The following is a 20013-nucleotide window of genomic DNA, read 5'->3' on the forward strand; positions in this document are numbered from 1 at the left end:
TCACTGGCTAGTATTCTTGTCTATTATCACTGGCTGGTATTCTTGTCTATTATCACTGGCTGGTATTCTTGTCTATTATCACTGGCTGGTATTCTTGTCTTTTATCACTGGCTAGTAATCTTGTCCAGTATCCCTGGCTGGTATTATTGGTTAGTATCACTGGCTGGTATTATTGGTTAGTATCACTGACTAGCATTAATGGCTAGTATAATTGTCTAGTTTCACTGGCTAGTATTATTGGCTAGTATCGCTGACTAGTATTATTGGCTGGTTTTATAAGCTAATATCACTGGCTAGTATTATTGTCTAGTGTCACTGCCTAGTTTTATTGGCTAGCATCACTGGCTAGTATTATTGACTAAGTATAATGGGCGTGTATTTTTAGTCAAAATTTTCATTAAAGTGAAAATGTTAACATAAGAATACTTCATTGAATCTAACTACTAAGCAAACATTTTGTTTACTGATAAGAACTGTCCAGTTATACAGCAGGTTCAGGTTTTGGAGCGATATTGGGAAACTAAAGCCCAAAGTGCACACTCAAGTAAATGCTACTACTCAGAAAGCCCTTTCTGAGCAATATCTTTGACTCTTGTGTGTACACTCAATACCGCTAACGATGCATGCTTTCTTTGGCTGAACATGGAGGTCAATTGTGCTATTGTGTACACTCAATATCCCGCGGCTGATATTATTAACTATATCGGTGACAGCCAGGGTTCCCTAGTTTGTATGGGGCTTAAGATTCAGCCATCTTTGTGAGCTGCCTGTTTGGTGCTCGGAAGAGACAGAGACAAAGCTAACTAACTCACTAAGAAAATTGTGGCAATGGATCAGGTGGGGTTCTAGTAACTCAGACTCCCACCCTACTTGCATTCGCCACTGGTTTACCTTTCATTTCCATTAGTATTGGGCCACTGATCATAAATTCTATCGTCACTAGCGGAGCAAGTGTCAGTAGTAGATCTTACAAGAGCAGCTAGTTCAGCAACTGCTCCTACCTGGACCGATATGGAATTTCTCTGTTGGTTTAGTACCTACTGCTGCAGCTTGTGGTGAGTAGGATATATAATTAAAGGTGGACTTTAGGGAACCAATAATGAATATTCCTCTAAGTGTGTATACTTTAGCTAAAGCACATAAGAGTGTTTAGAAAGTTTACAAGAAAAGCTGACCTGAGATTAGAACTCACAGGACTTCACGGCTTCACGTATTTCCCAATAATGTGCAATGCAAGTCTTGCCAGATCAGTGCTTTTAAGGCAGCCCCAGAGATATAAACTAGGGACTGCCAGTTCACTCTAAATCTTATCACTTTGGATGGAGTCACAATGCCCAGAAAGTATTCGCATCAATTATAACTTTGGCCTGAAAGTTGTATATTCCTCTGGTCCTGTTTTGAAATAGTAGTGTAGGAGAATGCCAGAGGATAAGAGCAGAGCAAAGCAGGATATAGGCCTCCAAATATGGTTCTGTGCTGCTGAAAGATGATCGGAGGAATGTTGCTTTTGCCTTAGAGCCCGATAGCTATGGTGAACTCTGCCAAACAAATGAGGTAATTTCACTTGAGCTTTTAAAGATGTTAGTGCAATAATGCTTTAATTCTCCACAACAGCCTCCTTCATGGTCTGCTTAGAGGCTGTCATCTGTCTTTGCACTTTTCTGATATCTCCAGGTATGTGGATCATATTCCACTTCTGCTTTTCATTATCACAGAGCGCAACAGCGACCGGAGCAGCTCAGAAAGGTAGCAGCGCTGTGTGTCCTGTCACTAGAAGCATAAATTTATGATATGTTGAGAAACAGATATTTGGAGTGTATTATGGAAAATCGATGCAATATGTTATTCCCTTCACTTTACATGTTGATTTCTCTTTTATATATACAGAAAAGGTAGAGAAATAAATGTTGCTTGTCTAATCTGGAGATGGCCAGCGCCAAAGGTTTATCTGCTACCCATGACTCACCTACAATAAATTTATAAACACTGTGAATGTCAGCCCTTGGTCTGGATCACATGTCTAATGCATTTAGCATGACTGACATAGGTGTATATGTTGAAGTAGATGATGATGTATGTTCCATATCCAGGGCAGCCGAGAGGGGGGGGGGAGCGGGTACTAATTACCCGGGCCCAGGCTTGCTGGAGGGGCCCTGCAAAGGCCCTGGTCCGACCCCTCCCTTCCCCCTCCGTCCCTCTCAGGTAGCAACAGTTGCACACACTTCTACAGCATGTGCTGTTCTGACAGCAGGCTCAGCATGAGTGTCTCACTGACAGCGTGAGAGGTCATGCTGAGCCTGCAGTCAGCACAGCACATGCTGTAGGTGTGTGCTGCTTCTGAGATTACAGTTTTTAGAGTTTTCTTTCACCCTCCTCTAAACATTTTTGGGGTGTGGCCTAAGTGCGGGAGGTGGCCACACCTCCCACACTTAGGCCACGCCCCCAAAATTTTACCGGGGCCCGACATTCCTCTCGGCTGCCCTGTCCATATCTACTTATAGTTCAAATCACCAAATAGTCACACTGCATATAACACACACTGTTTCTGTTACATATAGCATATACACTAAGGAGCTTCTGCTGTGTTGGACACATGCGCCTAAAGCAACATCTCAAAAAAGAGCCACCTAATAATACCGCATTTACTCCCCATATTCTGAGGGGAATTTAATTGTTGCCCTGAAGAGGCAGCCATTAGCCACGGGAGACGTATTTATTTTTGTAGCCTCATTAGGTGTCAAGAAGAAACATGCGATAGTTTGAGGTTTGGTTCCATACTTAAGGCATTTATAGTCACTTAAACCCGGTGTTTTGGGTACATGAAATTGATGGGTGCCAATTCGAACAACAATTTAATTGCTCCGTCGGGTGGCCATTAGTTAAGGTGGTTACTAAAACAACTGAATTCCCCCCTCTTTTCTTTGTGACATTATCTGAGAAAAATTGTGTACTATATGTTATTTCCGTCAGTTTATGCAGGATTTACTGGGTGCGCACTCTGTATGTTTCCGGGCAACCAGAAACCCCCCCTGCATTTCCCTATGCTGGTTATCACAAAACAAGATTATGGTGGACTACTGAAAACATACCTTTGGTTGGCGGATGAGAGCTTATCACTTTCATAGTTACTCGTGTACACGAGGATGCATCCACATACAAAAGATGTACTTCCTTGTGATGTTGCAGGCTGTGGTCCCCACTATCATTGTCTAATGTTTTGCTAAATTAACTTAGATATTCATAAATACAAGCAGACATATGCAAAACTATTCAGGTGTATGGGGAGTGTGAACATAGATTCAATTTCCTGTGACTTGCCAAATGTTGGCACAATCCTGTGATATCAGTACTATCCTGCCTAAATCAGGTCGATCACTGCAGCATATTATTTTGTTGTAGTTTCTTTATAATATAAACATTTTACAGCATAACTGCACGGTGTAATTTGTTATTTGGAAAAGATTTGGATATGTTATTCTATTTCTATACTTTTAGCCTGCTGCCAGCTTGTCCTTATATTTGTGTTAATATTCCCATATAAGGGATTGTATGGTACGCTTACCCTGAGGCCTTCATAGCCACACTATATCACACATACACTGTACTTATTGTTATTCTAATTAAATTGCTCCCACACATCCTTTGGCACTCAGTGTACCACTAATTTAAATCGGTAATTTGTCAGACATGAAAATATTTCCAAGACAAGTGAAATATGTATTGTTTAGTTTACATGTGGTGGTTCTTAGAGAGATGTAATATTTTCATTTAAAGTAAGTAATAGATCAGCAGTTAGCACAGCAGAACAACTAATAATTATTTTAGCAATTATGAATATTGAGGTCATTGTTGCATAATGATAAATATGTATGAATGCAATGTCATTTTTTATCTTTTATTTTTTTGCTTATATTGTTTATTTACTCCCAACTCAGTGTACTAAAATAACTGCATATGCACTGGTTTTCTAAATAGACAAAGTTGCAGAGCAAAGGTGGCCATACACACGCAGATTTATCTTCAGATCTGGCTGGTTGGAACAATAACATGGTTATGGATGAGAGCAAATGACAGTTGACCATTTGCTTGGAAATGCTGGAAAACTGACAAACGGTCACTCATCCATAACCATGTTTTTGTTCAAACCAGCCAGATCTGAAGATAAATCTTACTAGTGTATGGGCACCTTAAGGGGTAGAAGCAGTGAAAAGGGAGAAGTGATAAAGTGCCTAGTACTTTATCACTGTCGGCACATGTTGGCTAAAAATAAAAATGGGAAAACCCTATGTCGACCTTTTGACTGTCAACCTTCTCCATGACGACCTAATTCTTCTGCCGACCTATTGTCCCTGTTGACCTAACCCATATCGACCTTCAGTCATGTCGACCTTCATGTATGTCAACGTTCAGTGGTCGACCTAATGCTTGTTGACCTAGTGACCCTATCCCTTTCAAACATTTAAGGCCCTCTTACACAACAAGTTGGACCTGATTGACTTGAGACTTATCCTATGTGCAGGAGGATCAATCTGTTACAATCTCTTGGTTATACCCAATGGCACAGGATTGTGCATTGGGTCCTACACATCAGGCACATAAGATGTTGTCAGACAGGCACATCAGATTTGGCAGATAAATTGACCCAATCCATCTGAATTGGGTCAAATCTGACAAAATCTCACAAGTGTAAGGGGCCCTTGGCCCCCTTACACTTGACTTAGTCGCAAACAGATATACAAATGTTGCTCATCAAAGAAATCAGTGTTTCTTCCAGTTGATTTACATATTACATATTATGCACGCTTTAAGATAGAAAGACGCTCACCCTGGCTGAGTTGCCATGGCCTTGCGCACGCAGGGACTATTTGGCATGACTGAAGAGGGATTATTTGGCATGACTGAAGCCACAGTGTAAAAGGATACATCTCAAGGCACAGAATGAAAGCTAAAAGGCTTATATAATGTAACCAATGGAAATCCTTTAATAAAATTTCTTGTCATCAATTAACATTATTAGCCAGGGTGTTGCCTAAATCTCATGGTATAGACAGTTTCTCGAGCATTGTATGCTTCTATCCATTTGTTTGACTTTGCTATAGTAATCAATAACTCCTATACAATATATCTCGACATCTGAGTAACCTATTATCCTTTCTGTATAGATCTACATACAAATACATTCAGGCACAGACTTAACTACAGGACTTATGCAACTAAATAGTTCAGGACAAATGTGATACAGCCGGTAGCAACCATTTAAATATTACCTTTCATTAGCCTGTTCAGACTACACTGCTAAAATCAAATTATTTGCTCTAGGTAATCAGAACATCATTTATTTAGTCAAACGATTAGAGTGAAAGATCTCAACTGAAACCAGTTCCGTGAGTGCTCAGCCATGATAAAGAATTGTACAGTTTATAAAGTCATGGTTACAAAGATAAGTTTTGTTGACTAATGTAGAGTGAGTACTTCTGTCAGTTGGCTTTGAAACATCTTTGTTTGCAACTTTTTCCATTAATATGCATGTTGCCTGCAATGCAATTAGGGCGACAAGCAGCTTCTGCTGATTAAAATGATATGCGGCATGCCTATATGAAATGCCATGTTACAGTGTTTTCCAGTAAAACGTAACACAGCATTTCACATGCAGATACAGCCAGAGTCACTCACATAATATAGCCATTATATATATTTTAATCAGTAGAAGCTGATTGTACAAAGCTTTGAGAATAAGACTAATTTGCCACTTATGTCTGCCATTGCCTGGGTGAGGCATAACGATTGAACAAAGAAGAATACGCCATTGTGATAAGAGATACAGTTTCTTGGAAAAAAAATACAACATTAACAAGTTCTTAACAAAATATAAAAACCCATAACTCAAGAGAAGTTAAAAACTTGAAGTACCATAAACATAAATTTTCTGTCGCTTTTTAAATATGTATTTTTGTTTATATTTTCCATCACGATCACATGCCCTGGGTGGTTATTCGTCAAGAGTTACAACACATTGCTGGTCTCTGCATTTGTTAACAGATAAATTGTAAACGTGTATGGATTTATTAGCCTACTCAGTAAATATTTATCATTTAATGGTTGCAGGGTATACGTTTTGATCCAGAAATTCCTCAGACATTACGGTTGGAGTTTGCAAAAGCAAACACAAAGATGGCCAAAAGCAAACTTGTTGGAACCCCAAATCCCAGCACACCTCAGCTGAACAATGTACCTCAGTTTATCTCCAGGGATCAATGTAAGTACAGCCTTATCTTGATGGATTTACAGCCAAGTATATACTGTAGTATGAAGTTGTTGCTTGACCACAAAATATTCAAGTTATGTTATCAGTATATTCATCAGTTTTTCTAACATTGACTCAGTTTCTTCTGGTTCTAGAATACTGCACACGTCATATTTTATGTAAAAATATACGAAGAGTGGGGTAAATACAGTGAATTATCAAATATGATAGCAACTTAACCAAATGACTATACAGTATATATATTTGTTATATACTGGTATATTTGTTATATATACTGGTTTGGGGTAATGTGTATGACAAAAGGTCAGACATGGTGATTTCTGATCAGAATATTGATAATTGGTATATTTCTATGAAGTGTTGGGGTTTAGTACTCTGGGGCGGTATGGAGGGTGGGGGGGTTATAGAATGATTATGGGAGAAAGTGTAATTGGTTACCATAAGGAAAGTGTAATTTGTATTTATCAAATAAGTGAAACAGATCATTTCATTTATTTTCAGTGTTTGCCTGTTCAAATTTGTAAGTACTGCACATGCTATACAGCAGTACCTTGGTGCTCAGTCTTATGATAAAGTGCATAATAGAAATACATTTTCAGGTATGACAGAATGATACCACCACTCAGGCGACTCAGAATGGTAACACCACTCAGAATGGTACCAGTACTCAGAATGGTACCACTACTCAGAATGTTACCACTATTTAAAATGGTGCCCAAGGGCAAACGCAGAATTTTCAGAAGGGGGTTTCCAGAGGGGCGGAGCAAAGCACGGAGATGGACACTTAGGTGACCCAGTATATGCCGGGTCAGTTAAAGTTATTTATACAAATAATAATAATATATATATATATATATATATATATATATATATATATATATATATATAACAGCAGTGTAGACCCCTGGGCATAGCAATGTATTGGAGTCCCTACCGATCCTCCAGCGGTAGGGGTGGGGGAATCTTTGATGTCCCGCGGGTGGAAGGGGGTATTATATCAACCGCTCAGCATGTAGGGCCTGGATCAGTTATTTAAACTAATTACCCCTTTACTGTACAGATGGTGGGAGATGGGGTGGGAGAAGGGGGCATTGGGCTGAATGAAGGGGCCCTGATACATAACTTCCAGGGTTGTACAGGATGTTTAATATGCAGAGGAGGGGTGTATAGTGTAGTGGGCTTATCCCCCCTATATCCCTATAGATTGTAAGCTTGCAGCAGGGCTCTCCTACCTCCAAGTCTGTCTGTTGTTACCCAGTTTGTTTTATTACTGTCTACTATTGTAAAGCGCAACGGAATCTGCTGCGCTATATAAGAAACTGTAAATAATAATAATAATAATAATGATTATTCATAATTTTCTGGTGGGAGTACAGCTTGCTTGACTGCAGATATCTCCAGTTCCCAGAAATAGATTTCTTAGATTTTAATGGAAATAAAACTAGAGAATCCCACCTACCAAATGCTATTGGGGACTAGGGAATCAGAGTTCAGGAGGCAGAAGCACCTGTGAAATGTACAGTATGTCTATATACGATTATTTTTCATTCTTATTAGCTAATGGAACCCATGTGAGGAGAGAGATGAAGGGCGAGATGTTGCTGAGGAAGTGTAGGGTGGAGTATCCTCGGGACAGCAGATGAGCGCTTCAGTGTACTAATATTACGGTCCCTGTCCAAAGGTGGGACTGCCATTGGTGCAGCCCGTGCATTGTACTGGGACCCCTGAGGACTAAGGGGACCACTGCTGCCACCCACTGCTGTGTGGCATATTGTGAACTTGGGTTGGAGTGGAGGAGAGGGCCCAAATAATTTTATTGCACCTGGGCGCACCACTCACAAGTTCCGCCACCGTCCACGTACAGATGGAGCGGGTCCCAGCTTTGCAGGGGATGGCGGAAGATTCGCCAGCCGCCATCCCCCGCCAGCCGCTGGAGAGGACGCACGCGCACGAGATGCGCGCACATCCCCATACAACGGGGGTCCCCGCCACCTCGCCGATGGTCGCCCCGGGTCCCCGCCGCCTTGCCGCACCCCCCCTAACCCTGTCCATCTCCCTGAAGCAGAGACTGACAGGGTTCCCGTCCCCCCACCGACAGGAAACTAGGAGGCACGTGCGTGTGAGACGCACACGCGTCCCAGTCTCTATCGCCGGCGCTCGCCAGTGCAAGGGATCTGGTGAGCGCCGGCCAAAGATGGGACCCGCTCCATCTGTACATCGATTCTTCGATTTCTTGACCCGACCAAAACTGCAGATCGTATCAGCCAATCAAATCTGCCAACGATTCACCAAGTCTGTTGGTGAATGCTCCGACCTGTCAGAAACCAGGTGTATTGGCAGAATAGCTGCCAAGCTACATGCTTTTCACAGAAACGTGGCCAAATCCGGAAGGTTTTGGCCCCGTTTCCGTCAATCTCTATCCAACTTTAAAAAGAGTCGGATTGAGGCAAGCAGGATGGCGCGGGGTGAGCAGCAGCTGCTCACCCCGCACCTTCCGCCTGCCTGCCGGGTCCTGTGTCGCTCTTCTGTCCCACAGCTGGGCCGGTTGAGCAGCAGCAGCTCACCCGGCAAAGGCGGCACCACCCATCCACCTCAGTCGCTCACCCGGTCCCGGCGCCAGCTGGGTGAGCAGTAGAAGCCAAATCCGAAAGTTGGATTTGGCTGCATTGAATTCGGCAGGTCGGTTCCATTCCACCAAATGAATGTCAGAATGGATCCGGCATTAATTGAATATACCCCTATTTGTATAAGGGGAATATGAAACATAAATGCATTTGTGATATCCCCAAGATTTCTCATTATGATATGCAAATATTCAAAAATACCAAAATCCGATTTCCAAACTACTTCTGGTTCCAAGCATTTTAGATATGGGAGACTCCACCTGTAAAATCCTAGTGGTCAAAATACAATACAGAAAGCAATTAAGAGACTTCTATTTAAAAGGCAAGGAACATTTCTATGACATATAATCAACGCAGGGAGCAATCTATTGACCAATATACAATAGAATATACATTCTAGCAACCAATATAAAAAGAGAATTTGAACGACCTGTGTACAATATACAGTATAAAACATTTTATTGGCCTATCTATAATATATATATATATATAACATTATGGTGTACGGTGGCAATTGTAGTGGCATCTATAGAATACGGAGAACATTCTAATAACATCTTAACAACACAGAGAGCATTATAGTTGTAATAATCTAGTCAGTACTAAAGGACCTTAAATAAAACTTAATTGACTCCCTTTGTTTTATTTTAGAGTTCTATACCCTTCTCTGTAACTTACCTCACAATGAATCTTGTAAAGACAGTGAAGCAACTTGTGGAGTAAAGTACTTTGTGCAGTTAATAATCTACATTTAATATAAAAGTTTTCCTTTTAATGTTTATAACATACAAGTACTTAGCTTCTTCTTGACTTGGAGTGATGGTTGTAATAATTGTGGAAAAAGAGGGTTTTGTGGGGGGGTGACCAGTCGCACAGAAGTTATCCAAAATTTATTTCAGAATGGCCCCCTAATGCACATGGGTGATTATTTTATCATATATTGGAGAGGGGTGTGCTACCACTGGACATGGAAATGTTACAAAGAAAAAAGGAGAAAGAATGTCTCGGTGTGGTGCACCTTATAGCTAACAGATAAAATATACCTTTTAATTATAGATTATTAAAAGGCTGCGAAATATAAAAACAAAAAGTACATAAATGACACGGACAGTGCAATTAAAAAGGAAATAATCCTCACACCGTGAGGCTCCCAGAGTCTGTGTCCCTTTTTTTTTTTAATAAGAATTCAATGTAGTGCTTTGATACATATATTGCAGTGTTGTATGTTTAGAACCACAAGTAACAAAAGTGTTTATACATTGCAACAGTATCCAGATGTCCCACAATTTAGAGGAGAATTCTCCTATCAATTCAGTGAGGCCAATAAATATACTGGACAGTCTGGTATTACTGTCTCGGTGCCCGACAGCTCCTATATGTGTAGGCAGTAAGGTAGCCGTCTACATAGGGCGCATAAACGGCATGTGTATGCCCCGTCCTCCCTATGGCTGTAGGGACAGCGCGTGGGGTAGGGTCGGCGGTTAGGCAGCAGCCGCGGCTAACTGTGGTGGAGTGACAGCGGTATTGTGTAGCCGCTTCACTCCTAGTAAGCCGTCTGCCTGCAAGTGATCACCGCGTCCTCCCTATGGCTGTGGGAACAGCGCGTGGGGTAGGGTCGGCGGTTAGCAGCAGCCACGGCTACCTGTGATGGAGTGACAGCGGTATTGTGTAGCCGCTTCACTCCTTAGTAAGCCGTCTGCCTGCAGGTGATCACCGCGCGGTGTTCAGTATGAGACACCGCGTCTCAGGCTAACAGGGAGAGCCGGCACCGGGAACGCAACACTAAGCTAATACAGATCAAAATTCACATATAATATTTCAAAGGGAGAGGGAAGGCTGGGAGCACACACGAGGTGTGACAGGTCTGCGTACGCTTCGCAGAAAGCTTCAAAGGACCAACCGGGTTAACATCCGGAGGCTCCTTAAATACCTATATCTGATGCATATTCATGGTATGTAAATTTGGAGGAGGTGGCTCTGGCCGTCAGCCTATGTTGGGGCTGAGAGTGGGTGTTACAGTTTTTCAGATGCCAATATGCATAGTATAGAGGAATCATGTATAAGACTGCCACAATTAACGATGATGTTAATAGCAGTGGTTAGGTAATTGATGTTTTAATCATAAGTGTCAGCTATTCGGAAAACGCAAGAATAGCTTAATATGTCACACATTTAAGAATAGATGATGGTGACCTAGTAATTGAGCCAAATAATCATGTATTGTTTCTGCAGATAAAGGTCCATGGTATGGTAATATGGACAATTATATGTATCCCTGTATGTCGATTGTTTGTGTTGACTATACACCGCCATATTGGAATACTCATCTGTTATGGGGCATGATATAAACATGTCATGTAGATAATCATGTGGGTCGTTCATGTAGATACTATCTGATCCCTATATATTTATTTACTCGTATCCATCAGGCTGCAGTCCACAGAAATTTGTGTATAGTCTGCATACGTATATTTGTGTCGACTATTGCTGTAGACTATCTGACATGTTATAGTAGTTTTTCATCAAAAGTCGGATATCAGTATGTTATTTGGTTTGTGTCAACCGTTTGTGTTGACACTTGGTTAAAGAGTCTCAAATGTCCACAGTGATTATATATTGTATATATTGAAGTTCCCTTAAATGATAAGGTCGGATAAAGAATTTCTGTATTCTATGGCCATATTTATCAATAACAGTGAATTCGTGGTGAACATATGTGATTCATATGTGTATCTAAGTGATGGAATGATAAATAGGTTTATGAACTAAATAATAATATCCGGGTGATAATTACTAAGGTGATAATTATAGGGGGTGGGTAAGGTGTAAATCGTGTTCACAGCAAATAAAGTAAAATGTGAAAAAACAGAAAAACTTGGAAAGGTAGGGAAGAACAATAATGGTGTCGCACCTGTCCAGGGTAAGAAGTGGTGGACAGTGTGTAGATTTATCATGTGCCCAATTTACAAGTGGGTGAAGTTACAGATAAGGCCATATTCACTGGGGACTCCAAGGTATATATACTAATACATGTGTTGAAACTATGGTCCAGAGACAGATTTTCTTACAGGAATACGGTGTAATTATTATCTTCATTGAGGCCCCTTGGGGACATGGTTCCCATCAGGAATATCAGACGAGTTTCCTGTTTGAGAAGCTCTTTGTCCCAATCACCCCTACGAATGCCCATTTCCACTTTCGTCATTCCATAGGCCTTCAGGCCATTGGGGCTACCTCCGTGATGTTTCAAAAAATGTCTGGCTACAGGAGTAAGAGTTTTCAGTTTCTGACAGTCTCTTGTGGCATTTTTAATGCTAAGAAGATGTTCCGAGAGTCTCTTTTTGAGTGGTCTGCGTGTTTTACCCACATAGTGTTTTCCACAGGGGCACTCCAGGTTGTATATCACCCCTGCAGTGTCACACGTGATGTACTTGGTGATTTTCCAGATCTTTCCAAACTTATCCACATAGGAATTTTGAGGAATCATATGTGGGCATATTCTGCACGTGCCACATCTGAAGGAACCCTTTTTTGTGACAGTCACTCGGGTCTCCTTTTCCAGGTGACTGTGCACTAGGATGTCCCTTAGGTTGTCACTACGCCTCCAACTGATGTCAATTTTGTTTCCAAGAATTTCATTCAAGTCTGGATCACTCTTCAGAACGTGAAGGTGCTTGTTTAAAACATTCTGTACTTCTCGCCATTCATGGCAGAATGTACCAATGAATCTTATTTTGTCATGTGCCTCTTCTTTTTTGTTTTTGGGTAATAGTAGTTGGTCCCTATTGTACCCTTGTACCTCTTTTTTGGCTTTGCGGATTGACCTTCTGCTGTATCCTCTACTTCTCAGTCTGGATTCCAACTCTCCTGCCCTCATATCATAGGTGGTCTGTAGGGAGCAGTTACGTTTCGTGCGTAAAAATTCCCCTTTGGGGAGTCCCCTGATGACTGCTGGGAAATGAGCACTATTGTTGTGGAGGAGAGAATTGGTAGCCGTACTCTTTCGAAAGAGATCTGTGGCGATGGAGCCATTGCTGTCAATACTGATACGAAGATCTAAATATTCAACCTCTTTTTGGCTGCTATAGTATGTTAGCTTTAGGTTGAGATCATTGGTATTCAGTTTGTTGATGAATTCTTTAAATAGGCCAATGTCCCCTTCCCACACAATCAAGAGGTCATCTATATACCGTAACCATAATAAAATGTGTTCGGTATACTCCTCGTGGGGTTCCGTGAATACTCGCTCTCGTTCCCACCACCCCAGGTACAGGTTCGCATACGTGGGGGCACAAGTGCTTCCCATCGCAGTCCCCTGTACCTGGAGGTAGAATTGTTCTTCACAAACAAAGTAGTTTTTGAAAAGGACAAACCGCAGGAGTTTGAGGATGAAGTCATTTAGTGGTACCTCTCTTTCCATGCTTAGGAAGTATTTGGAAGCCTGTATACCGTAAGTGTGGATAATACTGGTATACAGGCTCTCCACGTCGCATGTAATGAGCCAGGAATTGGAGTTGAGAGAGATTCCTTGTATTTTGTTGAGGACGTCCATTGTGTCCCGCACATATGAGGGTAAGGTGGTAACAAACTTCCTCATATGGTGGTCCACAAACTGACTCGCCTTTTCCGTCAGTCCCCCCATACCGGAGACGATGGGTCTGCCCGGTGGGTTTTCTTCATTTTTGTGGACTTTGGGTAATAAGTATAGGGTCGGGATCTTAATCTCTTTGACCTGTAGGAATTCATATTGGGTCTTGGATATGGTTCCTTCTTTATAAGTCTGTTCCAGCATGTTGAGGTAATGTTCTAAGTAATCATTAGTTGGATTAAATGTCAACCTCCTGTAACATGAGATGTCCCCTAGTTGTCGTTGTAATTCCTTTTTGTATTTGTCCCTAGACCATAAGACCACATTTCCCCCTTTGTCAGAAGGCTTGATTATGGTATCTTTCCATCCTTTCATTTCATTCAATGCTTTCCTCTCTTGTGCACTGAGATTGTCCTCAAATTGGTAAGTATGTTTAGTACTCTCAATAATATCCAATTCTTTGCTGACTAGTTCCATGAATACTCTGGCTTGTGGGCATACGGAGATGTCCGGAAAAAAGGTGGATTTTTTCTTTAGAGTAGCAGTAGGCACATTAGTAGATGTCGAAGGGCATTCTGTATCTACAGATTCATTGTTCTCAGACAGATTCTCCAGAATTTCAAGTATTCTGTTGTCTTGTGTGTTAAACATCTGATCTATTTGTAACTGTGAGGGATCTTCACCGATCAATGGGGGTTCCAGTGGGTCAGGAATATTGTCCATTCTCTTTTTGAAGAATTTCTTCAGTAACACTTTCCTTATATAGAGATTGAGGTCTTTCTCGTACTCAAAACGGTTTATGGATTTGGTAGGTGAAAAACTGAGTCCCTTATTCAGGATGGAGACTTGTGCATCACTGAGGACATGATCAGTAAGGTTTATGATCCTCAGTGAGTCGTCAGGAATTACCTCCTGTACCTTCTGGTCTCCCTTCTGTCCTCCCTCCAATCTCTGGACCCTCTCTTTTCTCTTCTTGCTCCTCCTTGTCCTCCTATGTCGCGTCCCAGGTTTTCCCGTAGGTCCCTGGGACTGACCCCTAAAAAATTCCTCCTTGCTCTGGCAGAGGTGGATTGATCAGTTTGTTCATTCTCGGAGGAACTGACATCAGATGTGGTGTATCCCATATCATTACTGGGAGGTTTGCGTCTATTGTTGGGGTTCCACCTGTACACACGATTGGTGAGAAAATCATTCTGGTCTCTTTGCAGCTTATTCTTTTTCCTGCTAATGATGTCTTTCTCAATGCCATCAAGTTCACTCTTTATTTTTAGGTAGGTTTTTTGGAACTTGTCCAAGCTCTCAAAATTTTTAAGTTTGTCAGTTAGAGTGGTAATCTCCTGTGCGCATTTGTTAAGGGTGATTTCATCATGTTTGATGAGTATATTTATGAGATTTAGGGAACAGTTGGTTAAGGTTTTTTCCCATTCTATTTTTAATGATTCATTAGCCAACTCGAATGAGGGGAACACTCTAGGTCTGAGACCTCTAGGTGTAATCTGCTGTTTCACATAATTTTCAAATGTGGCCTTATTCCAATAGGTTTTGGTCTGCCTGGCCAATATAGATTTCAGGGAATAAATGTCATTCATCCAATCCTCCTGTGAGGTATCCATGTGGGTAATGTCTCTTTCCAACAGAATCTCTAAGCTTTTTTTAAGGTTAGTCTGTCTGTTATTGAGTTCTTGACTCAAACTAAAGACAGGTGGTGTTGTTATATTGGTTGGAAAGAGCGACATGATGAAAGGTATATCAGGAGTAATCCTCCGGTGTTAGATGCCGGAATGTTAATATTATGTATTGATGGGATAATATGCACTGGTGTGTCGTGCTGACTGGTCACGGAAGGTGACGTGTCACCATTAATACGGAAAAAGAGGGTTTTGTGGGGGGGTGACCAGTCGCACAGAAGTTATCCAAAATTTATTTCAGAATGGCCCCCTAATGCACATGGGTGATTATTTTATCATATATTGGAGAGGGGTGTGCTACCACTGGACATGGAAATGTTACAAAGAAAAAAGGAGAAAGAATGTCTCGGTGTGGTGCACCTTATAGCTAACAGATAAAATATACCTTTTAATTATAGATTATTAAAAGGCTGCGAAATATAAAAACAAAAAGTACATAAATGACACGGACAGTGCAATTAAAAAGGAAATAATCCTCACACCGTGAGGCTCCCAGAGTCTGTGTCCCTTTTTTTAATAAGAATTCAATGTAGTGCTTTGATACATATATTGCAGTGTTGTATGTTTAGAACCACAAGTAACAAAAGTGTTTATACATTGCAACAGTATCCAGATGTCCCACAATTTAGAGGAGAATTCTCCTATCAATTCAGTGAGGCCAATAAATATACTGGACAGTCTGGTATTACTGTCTCGGTGCCCGACAGCTCCTATATGTGTAGGCAGTAAGGTAGCCGTCTACATAGGGCGCATAAACGGCATGTGTATGCCCCGTCCTCCCTATGGCTGTAGGGACAGCGCGTGGGGTAGGGTCGGCGGTTAGGCAGCAGCCGCGGCTAACTGTGGTGGAGTGACAGCGGTATTGTGTAGCCGCTTCACTCCTAGTAAGCCGTCTGCCTGCAAGTGATCACCGCGTCCTCCCTATGGCTGTGGGAACAGCGCGTGGGGTAGGGTCGGCGGTTAGCAGCAGCCACGGCTAAGACCTGTCACACCTCGTGTGTGCTCCCAGCCTTCCCTCTCCCTTTGAAATATTATATGTGAATTTTGATCTGTATTAGCTTAGTGTTGCGTTCCCGGTGCCGGCTCTCCCTGTTAGCCTGAGACGCGGTGTCTCATACTGAATACCGCGCGGTGATCACCTGCAGGCAGACGGCTTACTAAGGAGTGAAGCGGCTACACAATACCGCTGTCACTCCATCACAGGTAGCCGTGGCTGCTGCTAACCGCCGACCCTACCCCACGCGCTGTTCCCACAGCCATAGGGAGGACGCGGTGATCACTTGCAGGCAGACGGCTTACTAGGAGTGAAGCGGCTACACAATACCGCTGTCACTCCACCACAGTTAGCCGCGGCTGCTGCCTAACCGCCGACCCTACCCCACGCGCTGTCCCTACAGCCATAGGGAGGACGGGGCATACACATGCCGTTTATGCGCCCTATGTAGACGGCTACCTTACTGCCTACACATATAGGAGCTGTCGGGCACCGAGACAGTAATACCAGACTGTCCAGTATATTTATTGGCCTCACTGAATTGATAGGAGAATTCTCCTCTAAATTGTGGGACATCTGGATACTGTTGCAATGTATAAACACTTTTGTTACTTGTGGTTCTAAACATACAACACTGCAATATATGTATCAAAGCACTACATTGAATTCTTATTAAAAAAAGGGACACAGACTCTGGGAGCCTCACGGTGTGAGGATTATTTCCTTTTTAATTGCACTGTCCGTGTCATTTATGTACTTTTTGTTTTTATATTTCGCAGCCTTTTAATAATCTATAATTAAAAGGTATATTTTATCTGTTAGCTATAAGGTGCACCACACCGAGACATTCTTTCTCCTTTTTTCTTTGTAATAATTGTGGGTACATGGTGTAGGATGTTTTGAGTGTATTTAGTGTACAGATGCAGCCATGTTCATCTGTTATCTGCTATGTCGCAGGTATGATCTGTGGCTTAATGTGTGTACTTACAGCCATGTGCCTGCTCGAAGGCACACAGGCGATTCTCTGACAATACATTAGCCAGCTGCCCAGAGCTCTGAGATGCTGGTGCGACTTGGTGTAATATGTAGAGGTAGATAAGTAACACAAACGTGTCAGTTCTGCTATTGACCCACATTTATGCGAAAGATCAAAGGTTTTGAAGTCCATTTTTTATGAGAGTTCCAGCTGATAATAAGAATTGATGGTAGTAACACATAAAATACATACATAAAACATGCACAGTAAATAAAGTAGAAATATAAATAAATTGATGTACAGTATGTGTGTGTGTGTGTGTGTGTGTGTGTGTATGTATATGTATATACACTGCGTGCAAAGGCACGCAGTGATTTGCCTGAAGTTTGGTGAGTGCCATTCCGATATATATATATATATATATATATATATATATATATATATATAAATATACATATATATATATATATATATATATACAGTATATACATATACACACACTCTTAATTGAATAGTCATAGCTGTTTCATACAGTAAGGTGAGCTGGGGAGAGCCAATAGCCTACAGATTTTAGGGCTTGCCAGATTTCCATAAGGACAATTAATTTCTTTATTTGAAGACACTACAGTGTTGCTCATGCAATGTGCTCTGGATCACTGTCCTGTTGAAAGATGAGCTTCCTCCCCAGTTTGAGCTTTTTGGCAGAGGGTAGCAGTTTTTCTTTGTCAAGGATTTGTCTGTAATATGTGTCATTGTACTGCAGAAAGCGTGTCCATGTTGTGCATAGTTGCCTACCATCCTGCATTCTGCAGGAGACTCCCTGAAATAGGAGCAATCTCCCTCTCTCCCTGAAAAGTCTAGAAATCTCCTTAATTCTTATAACCCACCTTATCCAGCTGTTACCTTTTTGAGGAAGAAAAGAAATCAGAGATAAAAAGAAATCAGAGATATATACAATCAAGTGGGATTTACACTTGGAATTGATTACATAGGTATCACATTTATTATCACGTACTGTATGTTGTGCTGAGAGAGAAGAAACTAAATGTAACAGCAAATAATCGCAAACAAATAATCCAATATTGCAGGCAGCACTGTTAATATCAATACTTGCTACATTTCCCAAAGTATAGTTACTAATGTTGTCTAGAAATATCTTGCAACAAGATGCCCATATATGGAACTGATCACGCCCCTTGGGTGGAACATGACACATACCCTTAATAGAGCGCTGTGCAAAATTCTACTGCCGGCTATAATCTCCCTGAAACTAGTTTTCAAAAGTAGGCAACTATGGTGTTATAATGCTAACTTCACTTCATACATACTTTTAAATACCTCTTTTTTTGTAATCCTTTTTTTGTGTGGAAATTAAACTGGTGATCCACTTAAAATGATCAAATTCTGATCTTTCTTAAATTGTGTTATACTTATCCAAAATTAACCTTGCCAATACTATCGACAGGAATACAATTTGAGTATAATAATTTTCTTCTTTAAATTTAAGTTACTTTATGGGAAAATAAATTCTCAAGCCGGTGTACTGATGACCGTTAGGACACTTGCAAAGTTATAATGAACGCCAATATCCTGTCTGCTAGGATGCTGACCGCATTCTGTGATACTGGCCATTAGTTGTAAATAACCAGTTTGATGGGCATTTATAAGGGTTATAGGTACTTATGTACTATCTGGGCACCCGATTTTTTGATTGTATGCCTTAACTTAAGGCATACAATCAACGCGATGCGACGCGATAATCGCATCGCATGCGACCAAATCGGATGCGATGAGATGCGATGGACCCGATTTTTCCATAGGATTCAATGTTAAAATGGTCTGAGTCCATTTTAACATAGAATTCAATGGGAAAAAGGGGTCCTGTTCCTTGCCCCACTATCCAAGTGGGCATGGAGTTGGATATAAACCTGTGGCGAGCGTAGCAAGCCACCGAGCCCGAAGCGTGGCGAGCGAAGCGAGCCCCGCAAGGGGACACAGATATTTTAAAAAGTATTCTGTGTCCCCTCGCGGGGCTCGCTACGCTCGCCACTCTTCGGGCTCGGTGGCTCGCTACGCTCGCCACAGGTTTATATCCAACTCCATGCCCACTTGGATAGTGGGGCAAGGAACAGGACCCCTTTTTCCCATTGAATTCTATGTTAAAATGGACTCAGACCATTTTAACATTGAATCCTATGGAAAAATCGGGTCCATCGCATCGCATCGCATCCGATTTGGTCGCATGCGATGTGCCCGATCCGACCCGATTTCTAAATCGGGCGCCCAGATACTACATAAGTACCGGGTTATATTTTAAAAAAGTTTAAAAATATGTATAAAGATTATATATAAATTTAATAGAAAATCCAGTTAATAATATTATTATTATTATTATTATTATTATTAATAATCATAATTATAATAACAAAGTATTATTTAATTGATGTTCTTCTACTTGTGGGATCCTTGTTAAATAGGTTTCCCCATACTTTAAGCTGGCACGGCAAATTACTTCTGAATATTCTTTGGTATATAAAGCAAAGCCCTCTTATTGCATACCACTGAGGAATATGTTGGCATCATTTAAAATTAACGGTAACAATCCCAAATTATCATTCTATTTTATAATGCAGAATTAACTTTGGATAATCCTAGGTGAGAAATGTGTCAAAGCTTGTAGATAACATGGACAAAAAAGTACCAACCAAACAGCTTCTTTTATATTAAAGTCTTTGTTTGGTAAAAATGCCAGAAACTGATTGGTTGGTACTAGGGATGCCAATCCTGGGGCATTTTTTCAATCCCGGGAATCGGGATTGAAAAATGCTCAATTCCGGGATTGGCATCTCTAATCAGTTTAGGCAAAAAAAATGCTACA

General features: G+C 41.3%; 1 protein-coding gene across 2 annotated transcripts in view; it reads left to right on the forward strand.

Annotated features, from left to right (window-relative positions):
* The window catches only part of RBPMS (RNA binding protein, mRNA processing factor), a 223384-nt gene that overhangs the window by 121441 nt on the left and 81930 nt on the right, over positions 1-20013 (forward strand). For both annotated transcript variants that reach the window (XM_083177449.1, XM_083177439.1), the window contains exon 5: positions 6106-6256. In XM_083177449.1, the coding sequence (XP_083033575.1) occupies positions 6106-6256 (151 nt within the window). The remainder of the gene's footprint in view (positions 1-6105; positions 6257-20013) is intronic.

The sequence above is a fragment of the Crinia signifera genome, chromosome 1 (genome assembly GCF_055691185.1).
Source record: "Crinia signifera chromosome 1, ASM5569118v1, whole genome shotgun sequence".
In the NCBI taxonomy this organism is placed as follows: domain Eukaryota; kingdom Metazoa; phylum Chordata; class Amphibia; order Anura; family Myobatrachidae; genus Crinia; species Crinia signifera.